The 20,946-nt window shown below is 41.5% G+C and overlaps 1 protein-coding gene across 3 annotated transcripts in view; it reads right to left on the minus strand.

Moving 5' to 3' along the window:
• WWP1 (WW domain containing E3 ubiquitin protein ligase 1) overlaps window positions 1–20,946 on the minus strand; it is a 90,443-nt gene that overhangs the window by 39,773 nt on the left and 29,724 nt on the right. For 2 of the 3 annotated variants that reach the window (XM_038745832.1, XM_038745834.1), the window contains exons 2-7: window positions 13,403–13,493; window positions 11,949–12,087; window positions 10,635–10,759; window positions 3,366–3,503; window positions 3,207–3,273; window positions 953–1,137 (exon numbers count right to left, since the gene is read on the minus strand). In XM_038745832.1, the coding sequence (XP_038601760.1) occupies window positions 953–1,137; window positions 3,207–3,273; window positions 3,366–3,503; window positions 10,635–10,759; window positions 11,949–12,087; window positions 13,403–13,472 (724 nt within the window). In that variant the 5' untranslated portion in view covers window positions 13,473–13,493. The remainder of the gene's footprint in view (window positions 1–952; window positions 1,138–3,206; window positions 3,274–3,365; window positions 3,504–10,634; window positions 10,760–11,948; window positions 12,088–13,402; window positions 13,494–20,946) is intronic. The other variant, XM_038745833.1, reaches the window with a different exon arrangement.

Below are 20,946 nucleotides of genomic sequence, written 5' to 3' on the forward strand. Positions count from 1 at the left end.
GTGCTTTGTGACACGGTAAACACTTGAATCTCACAATTATTATTATTACTACTTTTGTTGTTGTTATTGCTACTCTAGATTCGCAAGGCGTTATGGCCTGAAAGTCACTTTACTAATACAGTTTCCTACTAATAAATATTTTAAAGTTTACATGCATCAAAAACCCTATTGAACAAAGTAGCTCCTACATGTAAAATTTCACTGTTCAAATCTTTAGGGTCTATCTACATATTCAACAGTTTCCAATTATTTCTTAGGAGTGTTTTGTGGTTTACCCCTCGGAAGACACCACAAGACGTGTCTAAAGGTGTAAAGGCGTCTACCTTTAGAGCACCTATATATCAAATTAAATACAGCTTACTTTATAAAAGGTGTTTGAAGTCTAGAGCATGCAGACTTTCAAAGCACTACATTTTTTAGCTGATTTTACCAGAAAAGAAGTTTGGATACTGAAAGATCTATTATAGCATACTTAGGCGACTACCACTGACAATGATTACCATCTTCACAAATGTATTTTGGCTACTTTCTTGATTCTCTTTCAGGATCCTGTTGTGAAGATGATTACAAAACACTAATAGGTATTTTTTTAGAAATTCCTTTTCAATAATTTCTACAAAAACCTATTAGTGTTTAATTTTTTTCCACCAAACCAGTGAGGGAAAAATACTTTACCTCTATTCGTTCCTACAGTGTTCTGAAACACAGAGCATAAAATACAGGCTACAGAACACTTTAGTAATGCCAGCCATTCTCTAATTTTCTAATGGGATTTGGGACAACAAATACAATGTGGTCAGTTTTCTTTTAAAGATAAAATTTTACTATCCTAATCAAGGAAGCGATTACTTCGCAATTACTCTGAGAAAGACATTTTAATACATTAAAACTCAAATTTCAGAAGTTGTAAAAATTTCTATTGCACTACATTTCAGAACTTTCCCATTCTTACCAGTGCTGGTTGCAGGCTGAGATGTAAGTGGTTTGGGAGCTGGTACATTTTTGGGTCTGGCTGCAACATGAGAAGGAGATGAGGGTGTGCTGTCTCCATTAACTACATGTACACAGAATGGGTTTTGTACTACAGAGTTTGTAGGTGCATGATTATCTATTCCATTAGCAACTTCAGTGGTAGACCTTAAGAGAAACACATTTACCTTACTGTAACTGGTTAAATACCATATACATTAATGCATTATGAACAGTATGCTTTAAATGAGGAAAGGAAATTTGGAAACTTACTTAAAACACCACCCTAAACTCCACTTTTAAATACAACTTCTTCTATTCAATGTTATGTTTTGACTTATCAGACAAAAATAAATAATAGAAAAAAAATACAAAATGAGCATTCCATAATCATTTTAAGATCTGGAAAATATTGAAATAATAAGGTATAACTATTTCATCTTTCCAATACAGTGCCACAGGGTCAGGGGGTGCAAATCCTAATAAAAAAGACTTCCCCCTAGTGGAACAGTTTATAACACATACTTTGACAACCTTCATGAAAAATATTTCTAGAAACTTTAAATTATTATTATTGTAAGATGCTTACTACGAGAACTACAAGTGGTAGATATACCCATTGCGTGAATTTTGGAACAGAAGAAAGTGTACACTGGTGCAAGAACAAAATTAAATCAATCAATCAATCAATCGTATTTATTGAGCGCTTACTGTGTGCAGAGCACTATACTAAGCGCTTGGGAAGTACAAGTTGGCAACATATAGAGTCCCTACCCAACAGTGGGCTCATAGTCTAAAAGGGGGAGACAGAGAACAAAACCAAACATACTAACAAAATAAAATAAATAGAATAGATATGTACAAGTAAAATAAATAGAGTAATAAATATGTACAAACATATATACATATATACAGGTGCTGTGGGGAAGGGAAGGAGGTAAGATGGGGGGATGGAGAGGGGGTTGAGGGGGAGAGGAAGGAAGGGGCTCAGTCTGGGAAGGCCTCCTGGAGGAGGTGAGCTCTCAGTAGGGCCTTGAAGGGAGGAAGAGAGCTAGCTTGGCGGATGGGCAGAGGGAGGGCATTCCAGGCCCGGGGGATGACATGGGCCGGGGGTCGATGGCGGGACAGGCAAGAACGAGGTACGGTGAGGAGATTAGCAGCAGAGGAGCGGAGGGTACGGGGTGGGCTGTAGAAGGAGAGAAGGGAGGTGAGGTAGGAGGGGGCGAGGTGATGGAGAGCCTTGAAGCCCAGGGTGAGGAGTTTCTGTCTGATGCGCAGATTGATTGGTAGCCACTGGAGATTTTTGAGGAGGGTAATTTATGACTTCAGGTTTTTTTTTTTTAACAGAAAGTTCCAAAAATGAAATCTGTGCTATAGCAGGGTCACCGACTTCAACCAGCTTTACTTTCTGCAATTTTGAATTCTAAATCTCTTAAAATTGTTCTGATGAGATTATCTACTCTGTTGTACTGTACTCTCCTCAGCGCTTAATATGGTGATCTGCACACAGTAAGCACTCATATACCACTGGTGTTGATGACAATGATTATCTGGCTACAGACCAAATTGCTACAAACTGGATTTTTTTCTTACAAAGATAAGAATTAGTCCACTTTTAGACAATAGCACAAAGCAAAATTCACTGCTAACCTGGCAGTTTACACAAGCCTAGTAATTTACAATCCACTCATTCTTGCTAGCTACCTATTTGATTCTGGGTGAAATTCAATATTGTTCATTTTCAAGCTACAGATTCATATGTTCCCTGAATTCTGATTTCATTAAAAATCAATTCCTATGAACCCTTACAGCAATTAAGATTCCCCCAAAGCACTCCTACTAATGGCTCCTGGTCATATGGTGGAGGGTTAAAGAGAGGGTTTTCTCTGAGGAAGAACATTATCTATTGAAAGCCCTTCCTTTTAATGAGCTGACAGAATTTGGTTCCATCAGTTCCAAGGCATCATAAAGTCAATTTTTCTCCATTCAGATATTTGTCTCAGTGGACTGGTCAGAACTTCTATTATTTTTAGACAATTTAAATAGATTTGCCTAGAGTCTGTGAAAATGGGACACTTTCATAAACATAAAAATATATACCCAATAAAAAAATGCACATGGATTTTTGGCATGTGGATTTTTAAATTGTACAAAACTTGCAAGCTAAACTTAAAATGACAATTTCCAACTTCAGAAATGCTACGTACTATTGCCGAAAATGCTAAAAAAAAAATTACCTGGTTGTAGTTCTTGTGGAAATGTCTCTGTTTTCATGTAATGCTTCACCATTCTGCTGTACTTCTACTGAACAACAAGAAACCAATTAAATAGTTGGGTTTTTTTTTCTGCCAATGAAAGCTCAATCACTTTAAAAAAAATAGAAAAGTTCAGCTTACTGGTTGCAGCTGAAGTGCAATTTGTTAGACTTTCTTGTTCATCCACCAATCCATCAAGCACAACTGTTAGTTCACCAGTTTGCACTACACCATTCTTGTTCTCCAAGGAGAGTTTTAAATGCTCTTTCACCCTTTCCACTACAAAAGAGTGTATGTTCAAATTAAACACCTTTCAAATGAATTTATCATTTTTTTTTCAAAAATATTAGTTTAAAATAAATTTTGACTATACTACAACTGCTAGGTAATAACAACCTTTAATAATTAAGTTGGTTTTGTTTCCTCAAGTGTAATAGTGGTTTTAAAATATTTTTTAAATCCCAGTGCATACATTCCCATAAATCATATAGCAAACTCCCCCAGGTAAAAAGTCATCATAAATTTTCACAGAAAATTCTTTTTAATCATTTAATCAATACATACATTTGGGAGAACAAGAAGATTGATGTTTATTATATTTTAAACACTTGAGTATTTAAACAAATATAAACATTTATTTTTAAGTTCAAGTGTAAACTTGTTACCAACCAATGGTGCTTTTTAAGCTCTTACTCTGCACAGAGCACTGTACTAAGTACCTGGGACAGTACAATACAATAGAGTTGGCAGATCTAATTCCTGCCCTAAAGGAGCTAGTACAACTCAAACAGCTAATAATAATTGGAGGGTTTTTATGACTTTTCCCTCTGTTGAAAGGAAATGGACCCTTAGACATGGATGAAATTTTTTTTAATGGTATTTGTTAAGTGCTACGTGCCAGGCACTATACTAAGCACTGGCGTAGCTAAACTAATCAGGTTGGACACAGTTTGTGTCCCATACAGCGCTCACAGTCTTAATCCCCATTTTACAGATGACATAACTGATGCACAGGCATGTTAAGCCCACTGTCACACAGCAAGACAAAAGGCAGAGCCGCATTAGGACCCTGATCCTTCTGACTCTCCGGTCCGTGTTCTACCCACTAAGTGACGCAGCTTCCATGCTCAGTGTATGGCAGTCACTGATGGAAACTGATGGAATACTGTGTGGCCCTTTGCAGAACAAGAGTTTTCTGGAACCTTTTGTGGAAATGCCCGGCTCCTAGGGCACCTCTCCCTGACCAGAGGGAGAGATTCGTATCTTTGGCATTCCCTCCCCATCTCTGTTCACACGGGCACATCTATGGAGCTGTGTATTTTGGTGGCCAGAGCCAACATTGGATGCTTAAAAAGAACAGGCATAGAGGTGTCCAATGCCACACTGATGATGCAGAAGCAGCGTGACAGTGCAAAGAGCACTGGCTTGGGAGTCAGAGGTCATGGGTTCTAATCCCAGCTCCACCACTTGTCGGCTGTGCAAGTCACAACTTCTCTGTGCCTCAGTTACCTCATCTGTAAAATGGGGATGAAGACTGTGAGCCCCACGTGGGACAACGTAATTACCTTGTATCTACCCCAGCGCTTAGAACAGTGCTTGGCACACAGTAAGTGCTTAACAAATACCAACATTATTATTATTATATCAGTGCCAGATCAGGGACAGATGAGGTGTAAAACCACACAGATGGAAACCTTACTGTGAGCACCAATGGTCAGGTGTGTGGACTGTAATCCGCAAATTCACATAACATATTCTAAGAGAAATTCCAAATACACTGCCAATTCTGTCTGCAGCCTTGGCCCAAAGGAACCACAGCAATCTGTTAGCTCTCCATTGCAATCTAGCCTGATGGCTAAAAATTAGTGTCCCTTTGGGCTGCAAAATAATAATAATGGTATTTGTTAAGCGCTATGTGCCAAATAATGTATGAAGCACTGTGGTAGATATGAGATCATCAGTAGGGAACGTGTCAATCATATTTATTGAGCACTTACAGTGTACAGATCACTGGACTAAGTGCTTGGGAGGATACAATATAGCAATATAACAGATTCTGTGCCCAGAACAAGCTAACAGTTCTAGGTGGGGGAGACAGACATTAATATGAACCAATAAATTACGGATATGTGCATAAGTGCTGTGGAGCTGGGAGAGGGGGTGAATAAAGGGAGCAAGTCAGGGTGGCATAGAAGGGAGTGGAGGAAAAGGTAAAGAGGGCAGAGTCAGGGAAGGCCTCTGGAGGAGATGTGTCTTCAATAAGGCTTTGAAGCTGGAGAAAGTAATTGCCTGTGGGATATGAAGGTGGAGGGTGTTCCAGGACAGAGGCAGGACCTGGCCGAGACATGGGTGAAATAGACAAGATCAAGGTACAGTGAGTAGGTTGGCATTACAGGAGCAAAGTGTGCAGGCTGTGTTGTAGAAGGAGTAGAGAGGTGGGTTAGGAGGGGGCAAGAAGCTTCTAATTGATGTGGAGGTGGATGGGCAACTACTGGAAGTTCTTGAAGAGTGGGGAAACATGGATTGAGCATTTTTAGAGAAAAATGATCTGGGCAGCAGAGTAAAGTATGGACTGGAGTCAGCAGAGACAGGAATTAGGGAGGTAAGAAACGAGGCTGATATGGTAATCAAGGAAGGACAGGGTACATGACTGAATAAACATGGTGTCAGTTTGGAAAGGAAAGGACAGATTTTGGCAATGTTATTCAGGTTTAACTGACAGGATTTAGCAATAGATTGAATATGTGGGTTGGACGAGAGACAGGAGTCAAGGATAATGTCACGGTTGCAGGCTTGTGAAACAGGAAGGATGGTGGTGCTGACTATAGTGATGGGAAAGTCATGGGGAGGATAAGGTTTGGATGGAAAGGATTCTGTTTTGGACATGTTAAATTTGAAGTCATGGCAGGACAACCAAGGAGAGATGTCTTGAAGGCAGGAGGAAATGTGAGACTGAAGCGAGGGAAAGAGATTAGGGCTGGAGATGCAGGTTTGGGAATCATCCGCAGAGAGGGGTAGTTGAAGTCACGTGAGTGAATGAGTTCTCCAAGGGAGAGGGTGTAGATGAAGAACGGAAGTGAACCCAGAACTGAACTGTGAGAAACACCCACAGTTAAAAGGTGGGAGGCAGAGGAGAAGCCTGCAAAAGAGATTGAGAATGAGTGGCAAGAGAGATAGGAGAACCAGGAGATGACAGTGTCAGTTGGAAAATGTTTCCAAGAGAAGAGGACAGTCGACAGTGTCAAAGGCAGCTAAGGGGTCAAGGAGGATTACGATGGAGTACAGGCTCTTGGAATGGGCCAGAAAGAGATCATTTGTTACCCTTGAGAAGGCGGTTTCTGTAGAGTGAAGGGGATGGAAGCCAGAGTGGAGAGGGTCAAGGAGTGAATTGAAGAGGAACTTGAGATAGCAGGTGTAGAGTTGGCAGAGTCTAATACTAACCTTCTCATTGCACTGCAAGCTCATTTACCTCACCACCAACCCCTCGCCCATGTCCTGCCTCTGGCCTGGAATATTTTCCCTCCTCAAATCTGGCAGACAATTACTCTTCTCCGTTTTAAAGCCTTATTGAAGGCATTTCTCCTCCAAGAAGCCTTCCCTGACAAACCCTCCTTTCCTCTTCTCCCACTCCCTTCTATGTCACCCTGACTTGCTCTCTTTATTCATCCGTCCCACATAACTGTAATTTATTTATAGTAATGTCTTTCTTCCTGTCTTGACAGTAAACTCATTGTGGACAGGGAATGTGTGTTTATTGTTATAGTGTATTCTCCCAATTGCTTATTACAGTGCTCTGCACAAAGTAAGCACTCAGTAAAGGTGATTGAATGAATGGAGTCTACCAACTCTCTTGTACCTTACCCTCCCAAGCACTTAGTACAGTGCTCCACACATGGTAAACCCTCAATAAATACCATTAATGGTGATGATGAGGTTGGAAACAGTCCCTGTCCCACACTGGACTCCTGGTCTAAGAAGGCGGGAGAAAAGGTATTGAATCTCCATTTTATAGATGAAGAATCTGAGGCCCAGAGAAGTGAAGAGATTTGCCCAAGATCATTACACAGCATGCAAACAGCACAGCTGAGATTAGAACCCAGAACTCTGGCTCCCAGGCCTGAGCTCTTTCCACTAAGCTGTGCTGTCTTTTTCCTTAGCGAACACTCTGAGAACCAAGACATCTGAGCCTCTAAACAAGGCCTAGGTGGTTCTCTCTGGAAAATCCTCAGACAGGCAATTCCACCTCAGCACACTAAAAGACCTCAACATCATGGAGGTGCTCCTGCTTGAGGGATCATGTCTACAGGTGTAATGGATAGAGCTCAGGCCTGGGACTCAGAAGGCCATGGGTTCTAATTGTGCCTCTGCCACTTATCTGCTGTGTGACCTTGGGCAAGTCACTTCACTTCTCTGAGCCTCAGTTGCCTCATCTGTAAAATGGGGATTGAAACTGTGAGCTCCTCATGGGACAGGGACTGTGTCCAACTCAATTTGGTTGTATCCACCCCAGCGCTTAGTACAGTGCCTGACATATAGTAAGTGCTTAACAAATACCATTATTATTATTATTATTATTACCTACTACTCTAGTGTTCCTTCCCAAGTGCTAAGTTAAGTGCTCTGAAAATAGTAAATGCTCACTAGATATCATTGATTGACAGATTCAATTTCTCTGGAGTGACTAGAAAGGGAGCTCTGAAACAACCCGCCTGTCCAAGGTACTCTGTGGAAGCTCACGCCCAAGAAGCCTCCTAGTCAATCAGTGGTACTGCATCCACTCCATCCTTCTTCCCAGTTTCAGAAATGTGCAACCCAACTTTGTGCTCTTCCAGAAAATTAAACAGAAATTATTTTCTCTCAAAACCACTCCCCCAACTTCAAAGTGCTCCTAAAATCACATGTCCCAGCAAGCCTTCCTTGATTAATCTCCCACTCATCAAGACATACAAAACCCAAAAGCCACTCCTAGCAGAATATGCATTAAATACCCTTATTACTATTGAGTAAGCACTACTGAGTACTTATGTATTTATTTATATCAGTCTTCAGCATTTAGGACTACGTGTACTCCACTGTACATTTAATTACTTTTTCTGATTCCTTCTATTTGTAAATATTTTATTATCACCCTTGTTAGATTGGAAGACCCTTGTGGGCAGTGAATGTTTCTTGTGCTTGTACTTCTCCAAGGTACAGTACAGTGCATTGCACAGTAACCACTTCATAAATACCATCACTATTACTCTTCTGTGTCTGTAATGATCACCACATGCCATAACAAAAAGCCTTTCCTCTGTCTGTATCCCTGGCAATGATACAGTCAATATAATAGATCACCTTCACTCCTTTGCAAAATGCTCCAACTCAGCTTCTAAGACACTCTTTTGGATTCTGTCCTTGACCTTCTACACTTTCCTTTAAGCAATTTGTTATCTAGCATAACTAAATAAAAATATTGTTGACTTCATGAATCATCCCACTTCAATGGTCCCACATGAAGGAACACATAAAACACCTCACATCTAGACATAAAATGCAAGGTGAAGTCTTGGTGGCTAGTTCTGCTTGAAAGAAAACTATCCTAACTGCCTCACAGTCAGTCAGCTGTGTAACTCCCATGACAGTTTAGTAACAGGTGCTTTAAGTAACCTGTACCACCTAACAGAACGCTGACATGGGTCACATGATGGTTCAAATCCAGGACAGTTATGAATAAATAGGTTTGAGGACTCTATAATGCATGAGCTTGAATGCTAGCCAACTAGGCTCACAGTACTAAAATATTCTTGTCCATAACCAAAGACACATGAAGGTTAAGCAAGGGAAATCTAAGCAGAATGATACCCTCGTATCTAGGAGTTAATGTTTCTCCCTGCATACTCACTACCAAAAATGAACTTGGGCAATGGCAAGAAAAAAGTTCAGTAACAAACACTTGCAATCTACTAGGGAAAGAAGACACAAAAATATTTACAAATAGGGGGATCAGAGTCAATAACTGAAGGTACAAATATACACATCCCAAAGAAAGAAGGGGAAAAGATTCTTGTTGCTCCGCCCTGCCTGATTTTTTCATTGCATCTGTTCCTTCAGCTCTTCCCCTTTCCATGTTTTACAACTCAGTTCTATATGGTCCCTCCCTGTCCTGTTCTATTTTTAGTTCCTGGGCCAAGAGCCTCCTGTTCAAGCAGAGCCCCACTATTTTCCCAGTCCTGAACTAATATATACTCATATAACATTTTCTGTTCATTTCCGTCAACCTTTCTGAAAATGTCAGGTAGGTAAGGTATTGACAGAGTAGAGAAGCTAGACTCGTTTGTGAAATCTCTGAGTGAAGTTTCTAAAATTGTATTAAACATTCAGCTCCACAAAGCTACAAAGCACTTGCAGCAATTATATTTGGGCACTGAAGTGAAAGTTTGAGCAGCGTAAACCTATTATAGAATACCCTTTGCAAAAAGGTATGCACAATAATAATAATTTACATAATTAGAATATTTTAAACAAAAAGGCAATAAGATGTTTAAATATAACCTATGGTATTCTCCAGGCCTTTTTGGGATATGGCAACTTTAAATGATTTATGCATATGCCTAGGGGTTGAATCATATCACAGCAGGCACAGAAATCTGGAAATGGTCCATCAGTGGAGAGTACCTTGCTTCACGATTTGCAAACTGTAAAGTTCGCAGAGTGAGATCAAAATAAGCCACATCACATTCTAAAAATATTTCTTTGAATCGTATTTATCTCACTCAAATTTGCTTTCTCTCTTTGGTCCTCACTTCTCCAGGCACAAGAAACTGTTAACAGTCAGAACTGGATAAATACAACTGAAACATCTGCTATCTCAAAGGTAATCGAAAATCAAATGCATTTCGAATCACCCACGAGGTGTTACCAATTGGGAGAGTACAACACAACAATACAACAGACACATTGCCTGTCCACAACGAGCTTACAGCCTAAAGAGGGGGGCAGACATTAATATAAATAAATTACGGATATGTACCCATCACACCAACACATCTGGTACTCTCACTGTCCATGGAGTTATTTCTGAATACAAGCCAACGTATGCATGTCCAAGTACTTATAGTTCATATAACACTACACCTATGTACATATCTGCAATTTATTTTTTTATATTTAAGTTTGTCTCCCTCTCTAGACTAAGTTCCTTGTGAAAAAGAGAACATGTCTACCAATTCTGCCATATTAAACTCTGCCAAAAGCTTGTGCAGTGCTCTGCATACAGTAAGCACTCCATTAATACTGCTGATTGATTGTGCCCTGTGGTTCAAAGATAAGACAACTGATCAGCACGTGTTGGTCAACGCCTAGGACTACTATCAAAATGACAAAAATATATATTTTTTTAAAGTCTGAACATTTCAATAGAAGACATACATTTTCTATTGTGGACTTCTAAAGCTTGTTGCAAATCTACAGTTGCTCTTCCTAATAATGCATCAGCTTTTAAAGTGTGATGACTCCACACTCTAAATTCCAACGTAGTCTGTGGGGTCACATTCCTGTAGGTAAAATAAAGAACCAAAACCATGAGACAGTTCAATTGATTAAAATCAACATTCAAATCCTTTAAATCAACTCCCATTTCCTACTATAACTTTTCCTTGGAGTACATTGAAATTGATGAATGCTTTTTGTTACCTAAAAAGATGCCACAACCTTTGGGTATTCAAGCTTATTGCTCCTCAAAGCAAAAGCACGCTTTGACCAATGTGGGGAACTTTGTTCCATTTCCTTCCGAAAGCCTTGTTGATTAATTTCCGGCAGCGGAGAACATATCAGTGCTTAGAATAATAATAATAATTATGATATTTGTTAAGTGCTTACTATGTGCCAGGCACTGTACTAAAGCACTTAGAACAGTGCTTGGCACATAATAAGCACTTAACAAATACCATTATTATTATAAACTCAATCACGTCCACTGTATGTACTTATATTCAAGCTTGGCACTTTTAAATATATATTATTCAATCAATTATTTATTTTGATTATTCTAGGAATGCTAATGTCTGTCTCCCCCATTAGTATGTAAGCTTTTTGTGGACAGGGAACATGTCATTACTTTAGTTGGTCCCAAGGGCTAAGTACACTTCACTGCACTCAGTGTTACTCAAATACTATTACATCTTCTACTACAAATTTGCCGGGAAGCAGCATGGCATAGCAGTTACAGAATGGGCCTGGGAGACAGAAGGTCATGGGTTCTAATCCCAACTCTGCCATCTGCCTGCTGTGTGACCTTGGATAAATCACTTCACTTCTCTGTGCCTCAGTTGCCTCATCTATAAAATGGGGATTGAGACTGTGAGCCCCACCTGGGACAGGGACTGTGTCCAACCTGATTTGCTTGTATCCACTCCAGCGCTTAGTACAGTGCCTAGTACATAGTGAGCACTTAACAAATACCGTAATTACTATTACATTATAGTAATCCCTGCTCTTTGAAAATGATTAATTCCAACACCGACAGCTAACTAAATAAATCTGAATTCTGACTTTCAATAGTCACTTCTTTGTCAGTGCTAAAAAATTCCATTGCTATTCCAAAAATTAGTAATACCACTGAACTAATTAACTCAAGAACAGTATGATCATCAATACATCCCAATGAATATTTAAATAAGACAGTTTTCTTTTTGCTCCAGACAACTGACATTTTGTCTAAAATAATAAACATTTTATACTTACACAGTTAATTGTTCATCCCATTTTGGATTAGAAGAGCTACTTGATTTTGCAGTTTTCTTAATTTCTCCTTCTACTAATAATTCTGCATAGATGGCTGTTCCAAACCAGTTCTTTTTTCTTTTCAATTTGGCACTAGAAACTAACAAAAATGTTATTATTACTGATGCATAGGAATCCGGGAAAATAGAAGTAGGAAGATAAAAGTGAAAGTTAAAATTTTATTTTTCTCATAAATGCATCTAATGATCTTCCTAATGACTCTTCATACTTTCCAAGCCTTTAGTAGGAGCAGGGGAACAAAAGAGAGTAGGGGGAAATATTATCATTATCAGTAGTAGTAATAGTAGTAGAGTATGTGTGGCCAAGAAGCTCCAGCTACTGCTCCCTCATAGACTGTTCTAGCGTTTCCTCAGAAATGAACACAGGGTGCTGTTGGGGAACGATGAGAGAGCTCTTTGCAGATTAATCAAAGTTATAGAGGAATCCAGTGGTGCCATAATATTCAACCCACATATTCATCCTGTCACCAAATCCTGTCACTTCAACTTTAATATCATATTAATGTCTGTCTCCCCCTCTAGATTGTAAGTTTGTTATGGGCAGGGAACATGTCTGCTAATTCTATTGTACTGTACTCTCCCTAGTACTTAGTACAGTGCTCTGCATATAGTAAGTGTTCAATAAATACCATTGATTGCTAAAATTCACTCTTCCTCTCCATACAAACTGCAAAAGTATTAAAGCAAGCACTTACGCCATCCTATTTTGATTACTGCATCACGCTCCTTGCTGACCTGCCTGCCTCTCTCCCCACTTCAGTCATACTTCACTTTGCTGCCAGGATCATTTTTCTACAAAACTGTTCAGTCCATGACTCCCCATTCCTGAAGAACCTCCGGTTAATGCCCATTCACCCAAGCATCAAACAGAAACCCTTTATGATAGTCTTTAAAGCATTCAATCACCTATCCCCCTCCTACCTATCCTCCTTGACTTCCTTCTACACCCAGCCCATACATGTTGCTCCTCTAATGACAACCTACTCACTATACCTTCATCTCGTTTATCACATCACTGACTCCTTGCCCAAGTCCTACCTCTGGCCTGGCACTCCCTCCCTCTTCATATCCGACTGATGTTCACTCTCCCCACCATCCAAGGTCTTTACTGACTAAGCCCTCATTTCCTCTTCTCCCACTCCTTTCTGCATCACTCTTGCATCGGGACTAGCACCCTTTATTCACCCCACCCTCAGTCCTCCACAGAGATCTCTTTTCTTTGACCCCCTCCAATATCCTACAGCCATCCTACCCAAGCACTGAATAAATACCACTGACGATGATTTGGGGACCATTTGTTCCCTCTGAGACGATAAATTTCTTGAAGCAGGGGAAGGATAAAGAGAAGGGAAGAAGAGAGAGGAAGGATTAGGAGAGATCAGTAAGGTAACTTACCAGTCACCTGTAGTGGCGATCTTCCATTAAGGTTATTACTTCTATCAGATCTGGGTGAAGCTGTGGCCATGTCCCAGGATGCAGCTTTAGCCTATAGAAAAAATATTAGGTCCAGATTGTTTTTACAAAAGGCTATATAATTTCTTTCATGGATTACTCTTACACCTTTTAAATAAAATACACTAATGATAATACCTAATACAATGAATTTTCTTTTTCCATGGATACCAAATAATTTAGATAAGCTAAATATCCTCTGAGGTCTTTTCCACCTAACTAAAAGTTATATTATTTACTTCTTGGTCAAACAATTCCTCAATAAAACACCCTCTACAAAGATTCCAGACAGCTCCAGAATTCAAACTCACATGAAGATGAATGGGATAGGACTATTTAGTCTGGAGAGATCAAAGCTGAGAAGGGACATGATTCAAGCCTGTAAAACCATGAAAGGGGTGGGATCGGTAAATACAGAACTGCTTTTCACCAAATCCCAATACACTAGGACTAGAGGTGCACCTAACAAACCTTGATGGTGCACTCCATCATCACTATTAGTTACTGCATTTGTTAAGCACTTGGTGCAAAACTGGAGAAGGTACAAGGAAAACAATTCAGACATCATCTCTGGCTCACAGAGACTCACTACCTAAAAATGGGGAGCAGAAAACAGATGTACAAGAAAGGAAATAATGTGATGAAACACAATAACCCCAAATGGAATTTTCATCCTCTATATCACTCCCAGTGATGATGGGCATCTCTATCATGAGGGTGTGGATGCATCCTTTGGTGCTTCTGTCAAAAGCAGACCACTGGGCTGGATGGATCATTAGTCTCATCCAGTGTATTATTACAAGAAGCATAGGAAAAAGTTACAGTGTATGTGAAAGGATATTATGTAATTTGTACTGCTAAGGGACACTTGAGAATCTGGCCATTCACTTTTCTGTACATGACGAAAAGAAGGCCAACCTAGTACAGATCTTCCTTTTCATTACCTCTTCCTCACTTCTTCAATTCCCAGGCAACAGGGTTTTTATTGGCCTGTTCTAACAAAGAATCTTTGTACCTTACAATATGAGTAAATATTTAATCTACTGTAATATTTTAATCTTCTTGTCACAAAAGATTAGAAGAAAAGAACTCTTCACAACAAGGTTAGGAATCTACTCAACTAATCATAACTAAGAGCTGAACTGTGGCCAAGAATACAAATGTACAAAACACTACAAAATGGATACTGGTTTATGAACTCCATTTGCTCCTATTTTGAGGAGTGTACAAATGAGAAGCAGAGTAGCCTGGTGGAAAGAGCAACAGTCTGGCAGTCAGACAACCTGGGTTCTAATTCCACCATTTGCCTGCTCTGTGACCTTGGACAAATTATTTAATTTCTCAGTGTCTCAATTTCCTCATCTATATAATGGGGATTCAATTTCTGTTCTCCCTCCTATTTAGACTGTGAACCCCACATGGGACATGGACTGTGTCTGACCAGACTATTTTATATCTATTTCAGTGCTTAGTGACACAGTGTTTTATAAATACCAAAATTACTATTATTATAATTCACATGAGGCTGTACAAAGAAAAATTGTTAAACTAAAACACAGTTATATCTATATTTACCACACCTTTGGTATGGGACATATGATATCAAATGATTGGACTTGTAGACTTCAAATAATTGGAGGATAAAGTTCTATATCCACAGGAGAAAGTCTTTGTTTTAAGTTATTCAACTTGGCTTTCTAAAGTTTTGTGATTGTACATAGAAGATGGATACTGAGTTCATTAGAAAACATTTACTCCTTTTAAGCGTACTTCACAACTCTTCATTCTTTTTAAATTAAACCACTATTGGCAAAACCAAAAATTGCATCCAAAACAGCTCGCGTTTCCACGTTGCCTAACGTCTACCTGGAACCCCAAGAAGAAAGACACTCAAATATCTAATCATAAGCTTGCAGGTATTACTATGGCTAACCATTTCATATATATACATATCTCTAAGTTTTTTTGTGTAATCACTACACGCTAGGCATTTAACTGGAGAGGAAGACCAACAATATTAAGGCAGCACTCTACTAATTAAAGAACGGAAGGGAAAGAAAGATGTAAATGATTCCTTATTGTTACTTCCGTTTGAGAATTGGTAACAGCATGTTACAACTTCATTACATTGCTTATTACATGCTACTTCACAGAACATTTTCATGAAGCATTGCTCAGCCTATATCACCCCTCTCCTCAAAACCCTCCATTGGCTTCCCCTCTGCATATTCAAGGATGTCTACCAACTTGCCCCCCCTTACAGAGCTTCCCTCTTCACCTATTATTCACCATCTCATTCTCCTGATTCCTCCAAAGCTCACCAACTGTACCTCATTCTGGATTCTCCTATTTACCTCTCCTCACTCATGCTGTTTCCTGGGGTTAGAACTCATTCTTTCCCTCCCCAAATTGGACAGTTCACAGCTCCCCCTACATTCAAAGTCCACCTGTAATCCCACCTCCTCTAACAAGCTTTCCCAATCCAAATCCACCAGACCACACCTTTCCCTATTTCAAAGCCCTTCTGAAATTACAGCTCCTCCAGAAGGTCGTCCTTGATTAATTTCTCATGCCTCTACCCTATGTCTGCCCCTGGATTGGTACTCACACACCTATCCCCTTAAAACTTATGTACATGTTTTTGTACTCACCAATGACCTCCTGCTTGCCAAATCCAACGGCTCATACTCTGTCCTAATCCTCCTCGACCTCTCAGCTGCCTTTGACACTGTGGACCACCCCCTTCTCCTCCACACGTTATCTGACCTTGGCTTCACAGACTCCGTCCTCTCCTGGTTCTCCTCTTATCTCTCCGGTCGTTCTTTCTCAGTCTCTTTTGCAGGCTCCTCCTCCCCCTCCCATCCTCTTACGGTGGGGGTTCCCCAAGGTTCAGTGCTTGGTCCCCTTCTGTTCTCAATATACACTCACTCCCTTGGTGACCTCATTCGCTCCCACGGCTTCAACTATCATCTCTACGCTGATGACACCCAGATCTACATCTCTGCCCCTGCTCTCTCCCCCTCCCTCCAGGCTCGCATCTCCTCCTGCCTTCAGGACATCTCCATCTGGATGTCCGCCCGCCACCTAAAGCTCAACATGTCGAAGACTGAGCTCCTTGTCTTCCCTCCCAAACCTTGTCCTCTCCCTGACTTTCCCATCTCTGTTGACGGCACTACCATCCTTCCCGTCTCACAAGCCCGCAAACTTGGTGTCATCCTCGACTCTGCTCTCTCATTCACCCCTCACATCCAAGCCGTCACCAAAACCTGCCGGTCTCAGCTCCGCAACATTGCCAAGATCCGCCCTTTCCTCTCCATCCAAACTGCTACCCTGCTCATTCAAGCTCTCATCCTATCCCGTCTGGACTACTGCACTAGCCTTCTCTCTGATCTCCCATCCTCATGTCTCTCTCCACTTCAATCCATACTTCATGCTGCTGCCCGGATTATCTTTGTCCAGAAACGCTCTGGACATATTACTCCCCACCTCAAAAACCTCCAATGGCTACCGATCAATCTGCGCATCAGGCAGAAACTCCTCACCCTGGGCTTCAAGGCTGTCCATCACCTCGCCCCCTCCTACCTCACCTCCCTTCTCTCCTTCTACTGCCCAGCCCGCACCCTCCGCTCCTCCACCACTAATCTCCTCACTGTACCTCGCTCTCGCCTGTCCCGCCATCGACCCCCGGCCCACGTCATCCCCCGGGCCTGGAATGCCCTCCCTCTGCCCCTCCGCCAAGCTAGCTCTCTTCCTCCCTTCAAGGCCCTGCTGAGAGCTCACCTCCTCCAGGAGGCCTTCCCAGACTGAGCCCCTTCTTTCCTCTCCCCCTCGTCCCCCTCTCCATCCCCCCGTCTTACCTCCTTCCCTTCCCCACAGCACCTGTATATATGTATATATGGTTGTACATATTTATTACTCTATTTATTTATTTATTTATTTATTTTACTTGTACATTTCTATCCTACTTATTTTATTTTGTTGGTATGTTTGGTTCTGTTCTCTGTCTCCCCCTTTTAGACTGTGAGCCCACTGTTGGGTAGGGACTGTCTCTATGTGATGCCAATTTGTACTTCCCAAGCGCTTAGTACAGTGCTCTGCACATAGTAAGCGCTCAATAAATACGATTGATTGATTGATTGATTACTCTACTTCCTCCTCCTATCTGTCATTTATTTTAACGTCTTTCTCCGCAGGTAGACTGTAAACTCTTTGAAGGCAAGGATCATGTGTTCTAATTCTACTGCGATCTACCACATGCACAAACGACAGGCAGCACATGGTAAGCAGAAAGTCAAGCCTCTCTCTCCAGCAAATGGCCACATGACTTCCGGGAACTTTCTGCTCATGTCCCCCAGGACCCTTTCTCCCGGTACACCCTACGCACCACCAGCCATGTGGACTTCAGCCACCACAGAGCACTTGCTGGGCCTCTCTCTCTCCATCAGACAGACCAATACCGCTGCCTTCCACAACAACCTGGGCCCTTGGGGTTCTCCTCCACAGGCCCACGATACTGCTTCCCTGGGATGCAACTCCAACCTGTGCTCCACTGAGGAACTTCCATGCCCACCTGTCCTGCACTAACACAGGGGGACAGAGACAAGCCGCTGCAGCCTGGAAGAAGCAGAAGGAAGTGAAGAAAAAAAAAGAGGGCTTAGTCAGGGAAAGCCTCTTGGAGGAGATGTGTCTTCAATAAGGCTTTGAAGGGTGGGGGGAGTAAGGCTGAGGGGAGGCTGAGGGGCCGCAGTCGTCGAACCCTTTAGGCCTTGGGATGTGGAAGAAGGGAAAGAAAGGGGCCGAGAAGACCACCGCCAAGATGGAGAAGAAGGTCTCTAAGAGAGCTAAGAGAGAGAAGGAAGACCTGGAAGCTCTGATAGCACAGTTCCAGACATTAGATGCTAAAAAGACCCAGATCATTGAAACACCGTGTCCTCCACCCTCATCAAGGTTAAACGCCTCTCTGTCTGCCCATCCTGAGAAAGATGAATTAGTCCGTTTCGGAGGTGAATATTTCAATGGCCAAAAAACTTTCCTGTATAATGAGCTGTTTATCTACAACATCAGGAAGGACACATGGACTAAAGTGGATGTCCCCAATCCACCTCCCAGGCGCTGTGCTCATCAGGCTGCAGCAGTGCCCCAGGGAGGAGGACAACTCTGGATATTTGGAGGGGAGTTCGCCTCTCCGGACGGAGAACAATTCTACCACTACAAGGATCTCTGGGTCCTGCACTTGACCACCAAGACCTGGAAACAAATCAACTCAGCCCGCACCCTCCGCTCCTCTGCCACTAACCTCCTCACTGTGCCTCATTCTCGCCTGTCCCGCCGTCGACCCCTGGCCCATGTCCTCCCCCTGGCCTGGAATGCCCTCCCTCCGCACATCCGCCAAGCTAGTTCTCTTCCTCCCTTCAAAGCCCTACTGAGAGCTCACCTCCTCCAGGAGGCCTTCCCAGACTGAGCCCCCTCCTTCCTCTCCCCCTCCCCACCCCTCCCGCCTTACCTCCTTTCCCTCCCCACAGCACCTGTATATATGTATAGATGTATATATGTTTGTACATATTTATTACTCCATTTTACTTGTACATATTTATTCTATTTATTTTATTTTGTTGATATGTTTTGTTTTGTTGTCTGTCTCCCCCTTCTAGACTGTGAACCCGCTGTTGGGTAGGGACCGTCTCTATATGTTGCAAACTTGTACTTCCCAAGTGCTTAGTAATTTGCTCTGCACACAGTAAGCGCTCAATAAATACAAATGAATGAATGAATGAATGAATAATTGTCTGTCAGATTTGAGGAGAGAGGGCGGTCCAGGCCAGAGGCAGGATGTGGGAGAGAGGTCAGTGGCAAGATAGACGAGATGGAGGTACCATGAGAAGGGTGGCATTAGAGGAGCGAAGTGTGAGAGCTGGGTTGTGGAAGGAGAGCAATGAAGTGAGGAAAGAGGGGGCAAGCTGATTTTAAATGCTTTAAAGCCAATGGTGAGGAATTTCTGTTTGATGTGGAGATGGATGAGCAATTACTGGAGGGAGGTTCTTGAGGAAAACCTTGGGATGGCTGTGGCAGCTGTTGCTGTAGTAAGTCACTGGGAAGGCTCATTGTGGGCAGGGAATGTGTCTGTTATAGCATTAGATTGTACTATCCCAAGCCCTTAGTACAGTGCTCTGCACAGTAAGTGCTCAATAAATACAAATGACTGACTGGGCCGCCAAGAGACTACACACTTTTGCTTTGTGTGTTCATCATTTTAATGTTTTGTTTCCTTTCCTCTCAAGTGGCTGTTGCCAATTCCCTTCTCCCCTTTTATAATTTCAGTTTGTGAGCCACCCAAGGGATAAAAACCATAACTAATTCCCACTTGTGCATTCTTTCCCAGCACCTTGTACAGTGTCCCACACACAGTAAGCACTTCAGACTATTACTACTACTAATTTTAGTTATTGGGTAGTTGCCAGATTTATTTTTAAGTGGGAAAAAAGGTTAATTTCAAAAATTTGTGATGTATTTTAGTGTTTTTTTTAATTATTCACACATGGCATAGTACATTTTCTTTGGTACACAGCAATAACCCAAACGATTAAGCGAATGCTCAAGATCACAACTACCAAAGTAAAGCTAATTTTAGCCAACTAATTAGAAAACCAAACATTAACACTACTGTGTATGGTGGCACTGAAATTCTGATTTCTAGGGGCACCTGGAATTTGAGATATGGATCAGAGCCCTGTAAACATAAATGGTGGTGGTGATACTGAAATATGTATCTAAAAAGGTTTGGAGTCTTGGAAAAACCAGGTACCTAGCCGAGAACAGTACAGTTTCCATCTCGGTTTTGTAATTTAGTTTCTCATTCAAAGTAGCCTGCTAGTAGCAGTGGGTGTTACCCCTTGAGCCAAAGTAGAACTAGCAGGGCTACTTCAGAATTAACAGCAATTTCTCTCACGTAGTCAGGATACTGCATTTACCAAAGGAAATACCAAAGAGGTGCTTCACACTATATTTTGATTTTAGAAAGTAAGTGGAAGCTGATTTGAGGTTTTTGATTGCATTTATTGAGTGCTTACTGTGTGCAGAGCACTGTACTAAGCACTTGGGAGAGCACAACAATAAACAGACACATTCCCTGCCCACAACAAACTTACAGTCTAGAGATGAGCACATTAAAGAGGAAACATATATCAAGCAACCATGGGGCCAGAGGAATTAAGAGAGAAAATCAAGAATTGCTAGGAATTTTTCTTTTCCCATGAACTTTTTGTGTAGTGAAAATAACCTACCCCCAATTTTTAAGGAATTAACTTCTAGATTCAATGCCAGGAAAGATGGTAAAGCACCTGGACCCAAGGACATTCCTGGAGAAATCTACAAACAGGGCGGGGAAGCAATTCTTAAATGTCAGCTTGGGCACTTCTCCAATATGTGATGTGTTGAAAACATACCACCATGGTCTGTTCAAAAAGAATGTGGAGAACTGACTGTGGAAA

Source organism: Tachyglossus aculeatus, chromosome 4, assembly GCF_015852505.1.
Source record: "Tachyglossus aculeatus isolate mTacAcu1 chromosome 4, mTacAcu1.pri, whole genome shotgun sequence".
In the NCBI taxonomy this organism is placed as follows: Eukaryota; Metazoa; Chordata; class Mammalia; order Monotremata; family Tachyglossidae; genus Tachyglossus; species Tachyglossus aculeatus.